Source organism: Papio anubis, chromosome 2 (genome assembly GCF_008728515.1).
Source record: "Papio anubis isolate 15944 chromosome 2, Panubis1.0, whole genome shotgun sequence".
Taxonomy (NCBI): domain Eukaryota; kingdom Metazoa; phylum Chordata; class Mammalia; order Primates; family Cercopithecidae; genus Papio; species Papio anubis.
The window spans coordinates 91,588,705-91,603,338 of NC_044977.1; the positions used below are offsets into that span (position 1 = coordinate 91,588,705).

At 48.7% G+C, this 14,634-nt stretch overlaps 2 protein-coding genes across 6 annotated transcripts in view; both read left to right on the top strand.

Annotated features, from left to right (window-relative positions):
* The window catches only part of QRICH1 (glutamine rich 1), a 67,113-nt gene extending 58,912 nt beyond the window's left edge, over positions 1-8,201 (top strand). For 3 of the 4 annotated variants that reach the window (XM_031663349.1, XM_031663350.1, XM_031663351.1), the window contains 4 exons: positions 4,689-4,797; positions 5,144-5,295; positions 5,634-5,724; positions 7,291-8,201. In XM_031663349.1, the coding sequence (XP_031519209.1) occupies positions 4,689-4,797; positions 5,144-5,295; positions 5,634-5,724; positions 7,291-7,483 (545 nt within the window). In that variant the 3' untranslated portion in view covers positions 7,484-8,201. Of the gene's footprint in view, positions 1-4,688; positions 5,296-5,633; positions 5,725-7,290 lie in introns of those variants that run through there. The other variant, XM_031663352.1, reaches the window with a different exon arrangement.
* A 116-nt stretch (positions 8,202-8,317) lies between these two features.
* On the top strand, positions 8,318-13,627 carry IMPDH2 (inosine monophosphate dehydrogenase 2). Of its 2 annotated transcripts, XM_009200820.4 has the most exons (15): positions 8,318-8,703; positions 9,154-9,202; positions 9,425-9,526; positions 9,633-9,707; positions 10,044-10,250; positions 10,977-11,064; positions 11,138-11,337; positions 11,415-11,505; positions 11,605-11,700; positions 11,932-12,003; positions 12,687-12,830; positions 12,914-13,058; positions 13,152-13,295; positions 13,376-13,459; positions 13,550-13,627. In XM_009200820.4, the coding sequence occupies exons 1-15, from the start codon at positions 8,606-8,608 to the stop codon at positions 13,569-13,571; spliced, it is 1,617 nt and encodes a 538-aa protein (XP_009199084.1). In that variant the 5' UTR covers positions 8,318-8,605; the 3' UTR covers positions 13,572-13,627. The 2 variants fall into 2 exon arrangements, with proteins under 2 accessions (XP_009199084.1, XP_003894503.1); XM_003894454.4 differs by lacking the exon at positions 11,932-12,003 and having other exon boundaries at positions 8,528-8,703.
* The last annotated feature ends 1,007 nt before the right edge of the window (positions 13,628-14,634 follow it).

The following is a 14,634-nucleotide window of genomic DNA, read 5'->3' on the forward strand; positions in this document are numbered from 1 at the left end:
ACATATTGAATTTGGCTTTTTTTTTTTCTTGAGACAGAGGCTTGATCTCGGCTCACTGCAACCTCTGCCTTCCAAGTTCAAGCGATTCTCCTGCCTCAGCCTCCTGAGTAGCTGGGATTACAGGCGCGCACCACCACACCCAGCTAATTTTTATATTTTTAGTGGAGACAGGGTTTCACCAGGTTAGGCTGGTATCGAACTGCTGACCTTGTGATCCATCCGCCTTGTCCTCCCAAAGTGTTGGGATTAGAGGGGTCAGCCACCATACCTGGCCTTTTTCTTTTTTTCTTGAGATGGAGTCTTCTCTGTCGCCCAGGTTGGAGTGCAGTGGTGCAATCTCGGCTCACTGTAACCTCCCTCCTGGATTCAAGTGATTCTCCTGCCTCAGCCTCCCGAGTAGCCGGGACTACAGGTGCCTGCCACCACAGCTAGCTAATTTTTGTATTTTTAGTTGATACGGGGTTTCACCATGTTGGCCATGCTGGTCGCGAACTCCTGAGCTCAGGCAATCTGCCTGCCTCAGCCTCCCAAAGTACTAGGGTTACAGATGTGAGCCACCTTGCTTGGCCTTAATATTTACTGTTCATCTTAATTTCCCTCTCCCTTTTGTCTTACAGTATATTCATGAAAGAAACTAGCCTTTGAAATTGTCGCACAGTCTAATTTTTGCTGATTGCTCGCTGTGGTGTAGTTTAACATATTCTTTTTCCCCATGTATCTACAGTTGATTGGTAATTGAATATACAGATTGATTCCAGATTTTTGTTTTGTTTTGTTTTTGGCAAGATTACTTCATAGTTGGCCTTTCTTTGATCACAATGCCCAAATGTCTGAATCCACTGATTCTTTATGGGTCACAGAATAGTATTCTAATGTTATTATTACTTAATAATTACTTGGAATATAATGAAAAACTTTCCCTCGTTTTTTTTTTTGTTGTTTTTTTTAAAGAGACAGGATCTCAATTTATCACCCAGGCTGGATTGCAGTGATGGGAACACGGACGGCTCACTGTAGCCTCAACCTTCTGGGCTCAAGCAGTCCTCCCACCTCAGCCCTCCATGTAGCTGGGGGCTACAGGCATGTGCCACCATGCTTGGCTAATTTTTGTATTTTTTGTAGAGATGGGGTTTTACCACGTTGCCCAGGCTGGTCTCGAACTCCTGAGCTTAGGCGATCCACACACCTCAGCCTCCCAAAGTACTGGGATTACAGGCGTGAGCCACTTCCTGGCCCTAACTTTCCCTGTTTAACTCTTTAGAGTCATAATGGTATAGATTGTATAGAAGAGGCAGAGTTAACGGCTTTTTTTTTTTTCTTTTTTTCTTTGCTTAACCAGTTTTCACAAAAATGAGTTAGTTCATCAGCTTCCCTCAGTGATGTCCAATTAAGGTTTTCTTGTTTACAAGAGTCATTGTGAACTTACAGATTTAAACATATTTAATGAGATTCAGCTGATTGCAGTCATCTCTACTGATGTACAAATGTCCCATCATTGGCGATTAGGAGCCTCTTTAAATTGACCCCTAAGTCCTTTCGACATGACTCTAATAGTCTTTCTTAATTTCTGACTTAACAGAATGTTTCAGTCCCATCTTGGACATTTCTTGTTCTAATGTAGAAACCTTCAGTTCTGGAGCCTGGTTGCTTTTATTGGGGCCTGGTATTTCAGTGCCTTACTTCAGTGGGCAGAACTAGAAATTGTTTTTAAAGATAAAATACATCATTTTGGTGCTTATAGTTCAGATTCAGAATTATAAGGCTACTACCTAGGTTTTTTTAATCTATAGCCCCTTACTTCCATGTAGAGTCAGTAGAGTCTGTTTTATTTTATTTTGATTTATTGTTTTATTTTGAGACAGGGTCTTGCTGTGTTTCCCAGGCTGGAGTGCAGTGGCACAATCTTGCCTCACTGGAACCTCTACCTCCTGGGCTGAAGCAATCCTTCTACCTCTCAGCTTCCCAAGTAGCTGGGACTACAGGTGCACACCACCACACCTGGCTAGTTTTTATATTTTTTCATAGAAATGAGGTTTTGCCATGTTGCCTAGGCTGGTCTGAAATTCCTGGGTTCCAGTGATCCTCCTGCCTTGGCCTCCCAAGGTTACACCCATGAGCCACCATGCCCGTGCCATTTTACTTTTTCTTACAGGGTCTTGCTTTGTCTCCCAGGCTCAAGTACAATGTTGCGATCATAGTTCACTGCTGCCTTGCCCTGTTGGGCTCGAGCTGGGACCCAGGCTCGAGCGGTTGCACTCAGCTTTTTTTTTTTTTTTTTTTTTTTAATTTTTGTATTGACGTGGTCTCCCTGTGTTGCCCAGGCTGGTCTTGAACTCCTGGGTTCAAGCAGTCCTCCTACCTTGGCCTCCCAATGTGCTGAGATTATAGACATGAATAACCACACCCAGCCAAGTTTATTACAAATTGTAGAGAAGAGAATAAAATTAGAGAAGTGACATCAGAGGGAGCAAATGGCAGAGCAAACCCAGAAAAGTGGAACATGCCAAAGTATGGCAATAATTGTTCCCAGGAGAACAGTTATTTAAAAAAAAAAAAAAAAAGAAGGCCAGGTGTGGTGGCTCACGCCTGTAATCCCAGAACTTTGGGAGGCCAAGGTGGGAGAATTGCTTGAGCCCAAGAGTTGAAGACTAGCCTGGGCAACATAGCAAGACCTCATCTCCACTAAAAATCAAAAAAATTAGTCAAGTGTGATCGCGCACACCTGTGATCCCAGCTACTAGGGAGGCTGAGGTGGGAGGATTCCTTGAATCCTTCTTTGCTGAGAAGGGCCGTTTTCTGCTCATCCTGGATCTTGGGGGCTTCAGATACGTCTAAGAGCAGAAAAGCTTTTCCCATTGCCACTGGGTCACAAAATAGCTGAAAAGTATACAAAAAATAGAGTCAGAACTGCCTTGAAGAGATGGACGTGCACTACTCTAGTTAGAGAGCCAGCTTTGTTCTGGCAAGAGCACAGAACACAGAAGAGGAGTGTATTGGGCAGAATGTTCTTTTTTCTGCTTCCAGTAAGTGTCATAACACTGTGCTTGCTTGGAGAATCCCAAAACCCTGCAGGAAAATACTGTTGCCTGCTGCTATTTCATTATGCACTCAGTGCACAAACATGTGCATACTGACTGACTTCAGCACATGAAAGGGGCCTTGGTGGTCATGTCAAATGTTATCTTTCTTTGGTGCAGACCTGGCTGACCAGGGTTCTTGTTCAGATTATTGACCTTTGTCCATGCCTAGCTCTGGGTTCACTTATGAACCAGGGTCTTACAGTAACACCAGCTCTGTGGGGGGATCTTGTAATAGTTCAAATACTGTCATATTGGCTAGGCGTGGTGGTTCACGCCTGTATTTCTAACTGTTCAGGAAACTGGCAGGAGGAGTCTTTGAGCCCAAGAGCTCAAGGCTGCAGTTAGCCATGATTGTGTCACTGTACTCTAGCTGGGGTGACAGAGCAAAACCTCATCTCTTTTTTTTTTTTGGAGACAGGATCTCATTCTGTCACCCAGGCTTAAAGTACAGTGGTGGATCACGGCTAACTACAGCCTTGACCTCCCAGGCCCAAGGAATCCTCCCACCTCAGCCTCCCTAGTAGCTAGGATCACAGGTGTGTGCCATCACACTCGAATAATTTTTTTGATTTTTAGTGGAGATGGGGTCTCGTTATGTTGCCCAGGCTGGTCTTCAACTCTTGGGCTCAAGCAGTTCTCCCACCTCAGCCTCCCAAAGTTCTGGGATTACAGGCGTGAGCCACCATGCCTGGCCTTCCTTTTTTTAAAAGACTGTAGAAGAGACCCTGTATCTTAGCAAAAAATAATAATAATTTTTAAAAAAATCCCCCAAAGAGTATCAATCTCCTGTTTATCTAGAGAATTAATGACAATAGCCTTGCTTTTTTTTTTTTTTTTTTTTTTAATTGAGACGGGAGTCAGGCTCTGTCGCCTAGGCTGGAGTGCAGTGGTGCAATCTCAGCTCACTGCAAGCTCTGCTTCCAGGGTTCACACCATTCTCCTGTCTCAGCCTCCCGAGTAGCTGGGACTACAGGAGCCCGCCACCACACCCAGCTATTTTTTGTATTTTTAGTAGAGACGGGGTTTCACCGTGTTAGCCAGGATGGTCTTGATCTCCTGACCTCATGATCCACCCGCCTCGGCCTCCCAAAGTGCTGGGATTACAGGCGTGAGCCACCGCACCCGGCGGCTGGCCTTGCTTTTTAGAGACGGTTGAAACGAGAGAATACTTGGTAAGGCAAACGGGTGTGCATGCCAGTTCTTTGGGTCCTGGACCACCTTTGAAAATATGCAAAGCTCTGTACACTCTCAGAGAAGTATGCATATATGCAGAGTTTGGTTTATAGTTTTCTGTCCTTCACTGTCTCTGAGGGCAGTCTTTTTGCCCTGTGTTAGCCTTGGATTAGAGGGTAACAACAATCATGTAAGGCTGTGGTTCTCAAATGTGGTGTTAGAAATACTTATCATCAGGTTCCACTTCAGAAACAGGTTGGGACCCAGCTCTCTGTGTTTTAACAAGCTTTCCAGATGATTTTTGCCACACTTTAGGGAGAGTCCCCTGATGAAATTTGTACTCCTATGTGGTCCTTATGCTTCACACCTCCCATATTGTGCCTTTGAGAGATCACCTGCCATCCTCTTGTTGTAACAGTACTCTATTCCTCCTAGGCTATGTCTTGCCCAGCCACGTGACTGAGGAGATGCTGTGGGAGTGCAAGCAGCTTGGGGCTCACTCCCCCTCCACCTTGCTGACCACCCTCATGTTCTTTAATACCAAGTAAGTGTTCTAGAGGCTCCACTGCTGGCATCTGTCCAGTGAAGAGTGTAGAAACTATCCAAGAGGCCTTCTGAATTCCTCTGACATATATTTGAGAAACTGGGCTACTGAAAGCCCTAACCCCACTTGGCTGCATTTTGTTTGGTAACCAGTAAGGCAAACACCCTTGCCAGTCCCCTACCATCCATCTTGATGTAGCTCCTGCACTGGATACTGGTTGGGTACAAGCCTGCCCAGATCTTGGGAATGTGGGTGGTGGCTTCTCTGAAGCACCAGTAGGCAGAGGATGAGTCATGGTATCCTCCTGGCACCCCTCCCTCTGCCTTGCATTTTACTTGTGATCCAGGTACTTCCTATTGAAGACAGTGGACCAGCACATGAAGCTGGCCTTCTCCAAGGTCTTGCGACAGACAAAGAAGAACCCCTCTAATCCCAAGGATAAAAGCACGAGTATCCGGTACTTGAAGGCCCTTGGAATACACCAGACTGGCCAGAAAGGTAGGGAAAGGAGGCAGGGATGGTAAAAACAGGTGCTGCTTGTCCTGCCCTTGTGCCTGTGAGGCTGGTGATAAGTGTAAAGGTTGAGATTTGCTGGATAAAATTCTCCACTCCCTTCTCACCAGCCAAAAATTCCAAACTTCCCTCCTAGAAGCAGAGAAGCCCCAGAGAGAATAGCTGCCTCTTCCCTTAGTAGTCACTGCCCATGCCTCATACCTTCCCTCCCCAGACCCTGTATTTCCTAGTTGGGCTGGCTGAAAGCCTAAGGTTCCTGATTTGGGTCTGAGGTAAGGCAGTCTGATGCCAGGTCTGTGGTGGTGGGGATGTGTGTTTTATAGTTACAGATGACATGTATGCAGAACAGACGGAAAATCCAGAGAATCCATTGAGATGTCCCATCAAGCTCTATGATTTCTACCTCTTCAAATGGTGAGGAGGCTTTATTGTGACTGGCCGTCCATGTGTGTGCATGTGTGTTTATGCATGTGCATGTGTGTTTATGCGTGTGCATGTTCACTTGTGTGATAGCTTATCACACGGGAGAGGCATTCTCTAGTCCCAAACCACATAAAAACACTTCCAGAAAGCTAAATGTAGAAGCACCCTTGCCCTGGCTTTTCAAATGTGTGTGATGTGCCTAGCACTGATAGAAAAAGGGGTACCAGGTCCCTACAGTCAACTTTCATGAAAAGGATATGAAGGTACAGAGAATCTACCTTCATCACATATTGAGCATGGCCCTGCTTCCTGACCTTGACCTTTTGTCACTGCCACCATTAATCTAGGTGAGACTTCTCTCAGCTTTTTCTCCTTTTTGCCCATTCAGTGGTTTCTCATTACATAATAATTCTTTTATGGCAGACAGCTCCTTTCATGCACTCCCCCTTGCTAACCTCGTATCTGTGGAGCTTAGTTCCCCAGCCACACTAGCTCCTCTTCACTCAAGGGCATCATATTATGCCTCTTCTCAACTTAAACACAGCTTATCAGGGAAGCATTTCCACATTCCCCACCTCTTCCTGTGGCTGTTTCCTAGGTAGCACTTATCACTGTTTGTTATTTTGTATTTGTGTAACTTTAATTGCTACCTGTGTCCCCTCCTATCTGTAAGCTCCATGAGGTAGGAAATACTGTTGCTGCCCATTATTTTTTAATATCAGCACCTGGTGCTGACCTGGCACTAGTAATCCTTAAATAAATCTTAAATGGATGGATGAATAACTGTTAGAGTATACAGGATGCCAAGTACTTAATGGAGGTACAGCACGGTTAGGGGGAGGGGAGTGAACCCAAGTTAAGGACCCCAGTGTAATGGCCATCATTAGTGGGTAGAAAACACAACATGAGGCTGGGCACAGTAGCTCACACCTGTAATCCCAGCACTTTGGGAGGCCAAGGTGGGTGGATCACCTGAGGTCAGGAGTTCAAGACTAGCCTGGCCAACATGGCGAAACCCCATCTCTACTAAAAATACAAAAATTAGCTGGGCTTGGTGGCACGTGCCTATAGTCCCAGCTACTCAGGAGGCTGAGGCAGGAGAATCACTTGAACCAAGGAGGCGGAGGTTGCAGTGAGCTGAGATCACCCCCACTGCACTCCAGCCTGGAGACAAGATGCCACCTCAAAAACAAAAAACAAAACACAACATGTGCAAAGACTTGGAGATAGACCCTTTGAGCAGTGAAGTTGGCTTCAAGTAAGATAAGGATGGACTCACATGAGTCCATGGTAGCCATAGGCTGGTGCATTCAGAGATGGATCACAGGTGGTATGTGGGAAGGAGGGGCAGAGGGGAAGCAACCCAACATTTGGGGGATTTGCAGTAGTCCCAAAGGAGGACCAGGATGTAGTGTGTGGTGGCTGCATGGAATTCAGTAGCTGTGCCACAATACCTCGGGACCTTACTGTTTGCAGACAGCATCTGTCTGGGAGGTTCAAGGTGGGAGGGTTGAAGTTGTGTTGGTGGTACCCAACTTTTACTCACATATTCTTCAGCCCCCAGAGTGTGAAAGGCCGGAATGACACCTTTTACCTGACACCTGAGCCGGTGGTGGCCCCCAACAGCCCAATCTGGTACTCAGTCCAGCCTATCAGCAGAGAGCAGATGGGACAAATGCTGACCCGGATCCTGGTGATAAGAGAAATTCAGGAGGCCATCGCAGTGGCCAATGCAAGCACTATGCACTGAGATGCCTTGGCCATAGTGCAAGAGAAAGCAGCCAGGAAAAACCAGAGAGACTTTCACACTAAAGAAGAGGCCTCCATTTTTTCTTTTTTCTTTTTTTTATTGGTGTAGTTATGAAGCCTTTCAGGCTGCTTCTGTTTAAAATGTAAAAGAAAACTTTGCCCCCTTTGCATCTTCATAAACCTGCTGCGGCAGACTCCTCAGCCGATGGTGACTCTGGGTTTCCTTGAGATCATATGTCCTAGAAAGTTGCTGACTGACTCTTTTTTTGTCTGGGGCCTGGGGAAAGGGCTTGGACTGTTAAATGTGGCCCCTTTCCATCTTCAAGAGAGATGGAATTAATGATGAATGGACCCTGCAAGGGAATCTCCCCAGCTGACTTCCACTGGGCTGACAGACTTTGCTGACCACAGGGGAACGATGTTCTTTTCTTTCTTCATGCTCAAACATAAACTTAGCATCTTAATGGAAGAAAAATGAGGGGAACTTCAATTATGATTTATTAAAGACAATTTCTATTACACCCTCCTTTATGACAAGTGACATTTTAGATGTTAAAGTAAAAACTTTACCATGCCTTTTTTTTTTTTTTCTTTTTTCTTTTTTTTTTTTTTTTTTTGGCCTAACATTGAGGCCTTAAAACCTGAGGCTCCTGTGCCTGATGGAATTCTTGTAACATACACTTGTGTATCATATAAAGATACCACTCTGTTTCTCTTAATGTATTCTTACTCTAGTTGTTTATTAAGAATGACAAGCACGTCTTTTCAACATGCTAGTGAACAACGCCTCTTTATTTTGGGGAGGAGCCCGGCGGGACAGTGGAAGTAAAGCCTTGCCTGTTAATTGAACTGGCCGGGGTCCTGCGGGGAGTGGGGTGGGACTTGAAATCAGCTCCTCAGTGAGGAGGCCAGTGTGTGCTGTACGCATGCGCTGTTTCTTCAGCGGCAGCTCCGCCCCTGCCGCAGCGAAGCGGGTCTGTTCCGGCCGCGCGTACTACGACCTGACGTCAGCAACGTGCGCGGCGCAGTGACGAAGTCGGCTGGTTTATATTGGCGCGGCCCAGACGGTAGAGGTCTCTGCGGCGCGGTCCTCGGAGACACGCGGCGGTGTCCTGTGTTGACCATGGCCGACTACCTGATTAGTGGGGGCACGTCCTACGTGCCAGACGACGGACTCACAGCACAGCAGCTCTTCAACTGCGGAGACGGCCTCACCTACAAGTGCGGGCCTATGGGGCTCACCTGGGCGAAGAGAGGGGTGGCATGCTGGGTGAAAAGGCCATATGGGGGCTTCCGTGGAGCCTTCTTGGGCGTAGGCGCGGGGGACAGGTTCCGGGAATTGGCCACCCACCTCCGGGGCTCACTTTGAGACATCGGGAGCGGTGCTTGGGATACGGAGAAACATCTCAATAGTGCTTGGAATTTCAGGCTGGAGACTCCATGCTCCAGACACATGGAATTGCCAGGGTGCCAGGAGCACTGATGACAGCTCGGTGGCATAAAAGGTCCCCTGTCCCCGCTTCCACCTTGTACTATGTCTGTGACACACAGGCTCTGTCAGTGCCACTCTCTGCTCACATGGGTTACGAGTTGATTGATATATGCGGGATGGAGTCTCATGCTACCCTATGCCTGAGAGCTTTACTCCCAATTCACTCCCTTCCCTCGCAGTGACTTTCTCATTCTCCCTGGGTACATCGACTTCACTGCAGACCAGGTGGTAAGTATGATCAGGAATTGAGTCCTGAACATCAAGGTGAGCTAAGGTGCTACTGTCACCTGGTCTCTGGGCTACCTCACCAGATTGGGCTTGGGTGTGGATTTTATGGGATGTTACTGGTTAGCATGCAGGTCATACAAAAGTGCCTTTTTCTGGGGGACTCAGTAACACCTTGAGGAGTAAGAGATGCTTTCCCACACTGGCTGACCTTTGTCTCCTCAGGACCTGACTTCTGCTCTGACCAAGAAAATCACTCTTAAGACCCCACTGGTTTCCTCTCCCATGGACACAGTCACAGAGGCTGGGATGGCCATAGCAATGGCGGTGAGCCCCATGGGGTGTGGGGGAAGGAGCAAGGATGCCATCGCCTTTCCCCAAAGGCATCCAGTCCTGCCTCTTGTCACTTAGTATTTCTCTTTTTATCCTGTAGCTTACAGGTGGTATTGGCTTCATCCACCACAACTGTACACCTGAATTCCAGGCCAATGAAGTTCGGAAAGTGAAGGTCAGAAGGGCAAAGATCATTAGCAAGCACTCCTGGGAATTGCACTGAGGTGGGGTGGGGTGGGAGTAGGGGTTTATTCTATTAATTTAGTATTCTTTCTTCCCACCATGGGGTTCAGTTACTGAGAAGACCCTGAGATTCTGTTTCTTAAAGCAGCAGCAATAGACCAGGTGGACAGTGCCTCCAGCCTACCCATGTCTCCTCTAAGATGTGTTGGTGTGATTTGGTCTTGTGGCATTGCCAAAGGGAGCGTTAAGCAGAGACCCCATGCTTCAGATCAAGAGCCTGATGAAAGTAGTTCAAAGATGCGATACCTTTCTCACCATCCCTTTCCAGAAATACGAACAGGGATTCATCACAGACCCTGTGGTCCTCAGTCCCAAGGATCGTGTGCGGGATGTTTTTGAGGCCAAGGCCCGGCATGGTTTCTGCGGTATCCCAATCACAGACACAGGCCGGATGGGGAGCCGATTGGTGGGCATCATCTCCTCCAGGGATATTGATTTTCTCAAAGAGGAGGAACATGACTGTTTATTGGAAGAGGTGGGTGCCACTGTCAGAGTAGATCCAAGCTCTGGCAGCCCAGGTTGAAGACAAGAGGTTTCTGTTGTCTGTATGACATCTCTGATAGCCTCTCCCCTCTGGGAAAGAGAAGGGTCAGGCCAAGTTTCTGACTCCTTCATTGGGTTTCTGCATCCTTTCTCCACCAGAGGCTTTCAAACTGCCCAAATGCTTGCTAGTATTCATGCTTTGTTTTTTTAAACCCCTAAGGTAGGGGCAGTGCTCGAGGTCTGCCCTCATTTTCTTGCCATTGTTCCTGGGTGGTCCTCCTTATTCCATAGTGTAAGAGGTTGCTCCCTGTGCCATGTTGCCCTTTCTACTCATCCCTCACTTAATACCATACTGCTTAGGAACTATTGGGATCCCTTGAGGAAGGGTGATTTGGATGTGAATGTATGAACGTGGTGGTCCATAGAACTTCACCTCTGAATTAGGCAGGGCATGTAGAGGTGACTGGCCATAGGCCAGGAGCAGTGGCTTACCCCTGTAATCTCAGCACTTTGGGAGGCCGAGGCAGGCGAATCACGAGGTTAGGAGTTCAAGACCAGCCTGGCCCACATCGTGAAACCCTGTCTCTACTAAAAATACAAAAAATTAGTTGGGTGTGGTGGCGCCTGCCTGTAATCCCAGCTACTTGGGAAGGAAAGAAAAAAAGAGTTGACTGACCATAGTCGATGACTGGCCCTTCGCATCTCACCTCCTACGTAGATAATGACAAAGAGGGAAGACTTGGTGGTAGCCCCTGCAGGCATCACACTGAAGGAGGCAAACGAAATTCTGCAGCGCAGCAAGAAGGGTAAGTCCTAGAGCTGGGAAAGGGCCTGGAACTAATGCTCAGGGTCCTGATCCATGTCCTGCCCTGACCACAGGAAAGTTGCCCATTGTAAATGAAGATGATGAGCTTGTGGCCATCATTGCCCGGACGGACCTGAAGAAGAACCGGGACTACCCACTAGCCTCCAAAGATGCCAAGAAACAGCTGCTGTGTGGGGCAGCCATTGGCACTCATGAAGATGACAAGTATAGGCTGGACTTGCTCGCCCAGGCTGGTGTGGATGTAGTGGTTTTGGTGAGCTGCTACACAGGTGGGTTGGGGCAATAGGGGCAGCTGCCACATCACAGTCTGAGACTTAGTTCCTGTCCCAGGACTCTTCCCAGGGAAATTCCATCTTCCAGATCAATATGATCAAGTACATCAAAGAGAAATACCCCAATCTCCAAGTCATTGGAGGCAATGGTAAGGCAAGATTGTGCCCTGAGGGATGTGTGATGGGAGTGGATAAGCTGGGCTCCCACCTTAACCTTCACCTGAGCGTTTTCCTTTCATTCACCTTAGTGGTCACTGCTGCCCAGGCCAAGAACCTCATTGATGCAGGTGTGGATGCCCTGCGGGTGGGCATGGGAAGTGGCTCCATCTGCATTACCCAGGAAGGTAAGAATATAGTTTGATAGGGCCCACATACCTTGGAGCCAAGCACTCTTATGGGAACAAGAGTCCTCCAATAGGGGCAATCCTGGGGCCAAACTGACCTCTTGGATGGGTGACATAGCTGGAAGCAAGACAAGGTCTTGTCATCCTTCACCTGCCACTCCCTTGCCTAGCCTGGCCTTCTTGCTCCTGCTCTGCACCTTCTCTAAACTCTGGTCTGTTTGTTTTATTTAGTGGCTCCCAAGATCCCTCCAGACATAAAGTCCCACAGCCCCAAATGCCCTTCTACTGTCACAGGTTGCTATAGTAAGTCCGGCCCGGCCCACTGGCCCGGCCCAGCTGCCCACTGCCCGGCTGCTTGGTTGACGTAGCTGTAGCTCCCGGGGTTTGTGGTGCTGATGGGTGGGCAGGGCCAACTGATACACAGACCATGGTTTGTGGGGGGTGCTCAAGAACATAGCTCCCCTCTTCCTCCTGGGGTGCTGATAGGGCAGGACTTTCCTAGGCAGGCCCTTTCCTGCCCGCATCTTCTGCAGTAGGCATGGCTCAGGGACCAACTCCTTTGTGTGGTCCTTGCTCTTCCACACAATTGCCTGCTGCACACCACAACCTGCTCTCCCACACAACCACTGCCCTTACCTTGCCTGAGCTGCCCACCATTCAGGAAGGGCTGGGCCGGACTTCAGTGCCTCTGGGGACTAACTGCACGGTCGGGGGCTTTCCCGGCTGCTAAGACTGCATGTGCCTGAGGCTGTCCTGGGCACTGCACACATGCACGCGCACATGTGGGGGTGAGTAGAGGGCAGCACAGCAGTTTGTACTATTTAAGGCACATGGGGTAGCAGCCATCCCAGACATGTCTCTTCCTCATCCAACCTGCAGTCCTGATGCAGATGTAGCCAAAAGCTCCTGGGTCTTAAATGTGGCCACAGGGTCCACTGCCTGTCCCCATTAACCCTATCCACCCATGTGTTCCTCCATCTCAACAGTGCTGGCCTGTGGGCGGCCCCAAGCAACAGCAGTGTACAAGGTGTCAGAGTATGCACGGCGCTTTGGTGTTCCAGTCATCGCTGATGGAGGAATCCAAAATGTGGGTCATATTGCGAAAGCTTTGGCCCTTGGGGCTTCCACAGGTGAGGCCCAGTACCCGTGAAGGCCAGTGGGACGTCTCCCCAGTGCTGCTTAGGCTTTAACCCAGCACTCCATCTGTCCACAGTCATGATGGGCTCTCTCCTGGCTGCCACCACTGAGGCCCCTGGTGAGTACTTCTTTTCCGATGGGATCCGGCTAAAGAAATATCGTGGTATGGGTTCTCTTGATGCCATGGACAAGCACCTCAGCAGCCAGAACAGATATTTCAGGTGGGACAGGCAAGCCAGTTACCTCACCCTAATCCTACACTGACAATCTCATCTCTGCTGTGACCTTGCCCGTGTCTCTGCCTCTCCCTGCAGTGAAGCTGACAAAATCAAAGTGGCCCAGGGGGTGTCTGGTGCTGTGCAGGACAAAGGGTCCATCCACAAATTTGTCCCTTACCTGATTGCTGGCATCCAACACTCATGCCAGGACATTGGTGCCAAGAGCTTGACCCAAGTCCGGTGAGCTTGGGAAGCTGGGACATGGGTAGAGGGGCTGGTCCAGTGCCAGCTACCCACATTTGACCTCTGCCCCTCTTCAGAGCCATGATGTACTCTGGGGAGCTTAAGTTTGAGAAGAGAACGTCCTCAGCCCAGGTGGAAGGTGGTGTCCATAGCCTCCATTCGTAAGTCACCCTGTCCTTGGTGGGGCCTCTGCCATGCCTCATGCCTCCTTTCTCCTGCCCTCACCTCACAGGTCGTCTTTCTGCCTGCAGGTATGAGAAGCGGCTTTTCTGAACAGGGATCCAGCACACCTCCCTCGGTTTTTTCAATAAAAGTTTAGAAAGAAAAAAGTGATGCCTGATCTTTCACCAAACAGGTGGGGCTGTGTAGATGCGACTACCACAGATGCACACAAACACAGCACCCTCATTTCCAGGGGGAGCCTCAGGCCCTGAGATAAATGTGTTCCAGGTTCAAAAAGTTCTTCCTGAGGCTGCTCACAAAACAGCTCTGACCAGCTGTGGCTCCTGGGGTTTCAGTCTCACACTGAGCATCTGACTCTGGCTCCCGAGGGGTCAAAGGGTCAAAGAACAATCCCTGGGACTGGCATACACAGGGCATCCTGCTAGCCCATAGCTTGGCCATATAGGACCAGATCAAGACATATAAATATTCCCTAACTTGAATCTCTCTCAGCCATGCACATTGGCTCACACCTGTAATCCCAGCACTTTGGGAAGCTGAGGTGGGCGGATCACTTGAGGTCAGGAGTTTGAGACCATCCTGGCCAACATGGTGAAACCCCATCTCTACTAAAAATACAAAGATTAGCTGGGCGTGGTGACGCATACCTGTAGTCCCAGATACTCAGGAGGCTGAGGCAGGAGAATCACTGGAACCTGGGAGGGGGAGGTTGCAGTAAGCTGAGACTGCGTGACTGCACTCCACCCTGCGAAAGAGCAAGACTCCTTTTCAAAAAAAAAAAGCAGGGTATGGTGGTAGGGGCCTGTAATCCCAGCTACTCAGGAAGCTGAGGCAGGAGAATCGCTTGAATCCTGGAGGTAGAGGTTGTAGTGGGCCAAGATCACACCACTGCACTGCAGCCTGGGTGACAGAGCCAGACTCCATCTCAAAAAAATAAAGTCAGCTATTTTGTGAGAAAAGTCATTGAGGTCCTCTCAACTCTGCATGTGAGGAAGTAGCTCTAGAACAGGTAAACATACTACTACCTGGCTTCTGAAAAACTAAGGAATCCTAAGTAATCTAGATAAAAAAGTCACTCCTTGGTTTCTTCACATTCCCCTCCAAGAGCCCAGTGAGCCATCAGCTCCTGGCCAGCAACACACCTGATACAAAA

Excerpts from the sequence above, each read along its gene's own strand:
- IMPDH2 (XM_009200820.4), top strand. The coding sequence starts at position 8,606 with ATGGCCGACTACCTGATTAGTGGGGGCACGTCCTACGTGCCAGACGAC. Across the intron at positions 11,506-11,604 it reads CCAAGTCATTGGAGGCAATG|TGGTCACTGCTGCCCAGGCC; the intron begins GTAAGGCAAGAT and ends CATTCACCTTAG. Across the intron at positions 12,004-12,686 it reads TACTGTCACAGGTTGCTATA|TGCTGGCCTGTGGGCGGCCC; the intron begins GTAAGTCCGGCC and ends CCATCTCAACAG.